This window comes from Echinops telfairi, unplaced genomic scaffold (assembly GCF_000313985.2).
Source record: "Echinops telfairi isolate 266 unplaced genomic scaffold, ASM31398v2 ScPeMD7_5;HRSCAF=22, whole genome shotgun sequence".
Taxonomy (NCBI): Eukaryota; Metazoa; Chordata; class Mammalia; order Afrosoricida; family Tenrecidae; genus Echinops; species Echinops telfairi.
In genome coordinates this window covers 1,640,090-1,641,353 of record NW_022103901.1, presented here as the reverse complement: position 1 = coordinate 1,641,353, position 1,264 = coordinate 1,640,090, and the positions used below count along the sequence as shown (strand labels likewise).

Below are 1,264 nucleotides of genomic sequence, written 5' to 3'. Positions count from 1 at the left end.
AGGGCTCTAGAGTAGCTCCAAGTGTCTTGTCCGCAGCAATTCCTCGCAGGAAGGGAGCATGTGTCCCACCTCCAGCGAGCTATTTATCTCCTTAGCACTTCCAAATGAGGTCACAAAGCTGCAACCTGATCGACAGGCTAAACTCCACCCCTTCACTCGAGTCTCAGACTGACAATAGATGATGTAATTGCCACAGGGTTCAATTCCCACCCGAGGTCCCTCATGAGGACAGCCAGGGAAATCCTCCTGAGAGATCATGGCCATCGAGACTGGGAGGGGTGAGGTTCTAGGGACACGCAGGCGGGGGTCCCAATCAATGCCACCTCACTGGTCTTATGCACATCGAGAAGCATGCTGGTGGCATGGTGGGGCTGCTAACCACAAGATCAGCAGTTCAAAACCACTAGCAACTCCATGGGAGGAAGGTGAAGCTTTCCACTCCCATAAAGAGTCACCGTCTTGGAAACCCTGTCCTGTGGGGTCACTGCGTCGGAATCCACTCGACGGCAGTGAGTGTGAAAGCAAGGGGACGTTGCGTAGTTTGTGGAAGAGTGGAGGCAGGAGCCACAAGAGCTTCCCACAAGCATTTTGTGGCCACGCTGGTCTGCCTGGGTCTGTGTGTCTGTGCACAGGCAGGTCAGCACGTCTGTCTTCATGTGGGGCCCCTGCTTGCAAGGTCAACGTTGCTTCTCTCCTGGGAGGCATTGGGGCTGGCTCGGTGCCAGCTGGCGACTGATGGGAGTCCCAGACCTACCTCAGGGGCAGGATTTGTGGACGATGCTGTCAGGGTGTGCTGAGGGGGTGTTCTTGTTGCTAGGTGCCGGCGAGTCGGTTCCGACTGGTAGTGACCCCATGGGCAGGGGCTCTGAGCGCCAGGAAGCCGGCACGGAGGGCAAGGAGACTGGGATCAGGGTTGTGAGGGCCAGAGGCCGGGCGAAGGGCCGGGCGGACTCCCCTCACCGCACGGTTCCTCCTAGGTCGGCTCCTGGACATTCTGCACACCAAGGGGCAGAGGGGCTACGTGGTCTTCTTGGAGAGCCTGGAGTTCTACTACCCGGAGCTGTACAAGCTGGTGACGGGGAAGGAGCCCACTCGGAGATTCTCCACCATTGTGGGTGAGTGGCTGTGCCACCGGCGGGAGCACTGGGACCCGAGTGGAGGGGTGTGTGCGTGTGTGTGCCGGAACAGTGACCTGCCAACCAGGACTCTCTCTCTCTCTGAAGATGGACGGGGTCCCTGACTCTGCGGGCTCCCTGGGATCACA

The 1,264-nt window shown here is 59.0% G+C and overlaps 1 protein-coding gene across 1 annotated transcript in view; it reads left to right on the top strand.

Moving 5' to 3' along the window:
• CARD11 (caspase recruitment domain family member 11) overlaps positions 1-1,264 on the top strand; it is a 35,185-nt gene that overhangs the window by 3,825 nt on the left and 30,096 nt on the right. The window contains 1 exon segment of the mRNA XM_045284374.1: positions 978-1,115. Coding sequence (XP_045140309.1) covers positions 978-1,115 — 138 coding nt within the window.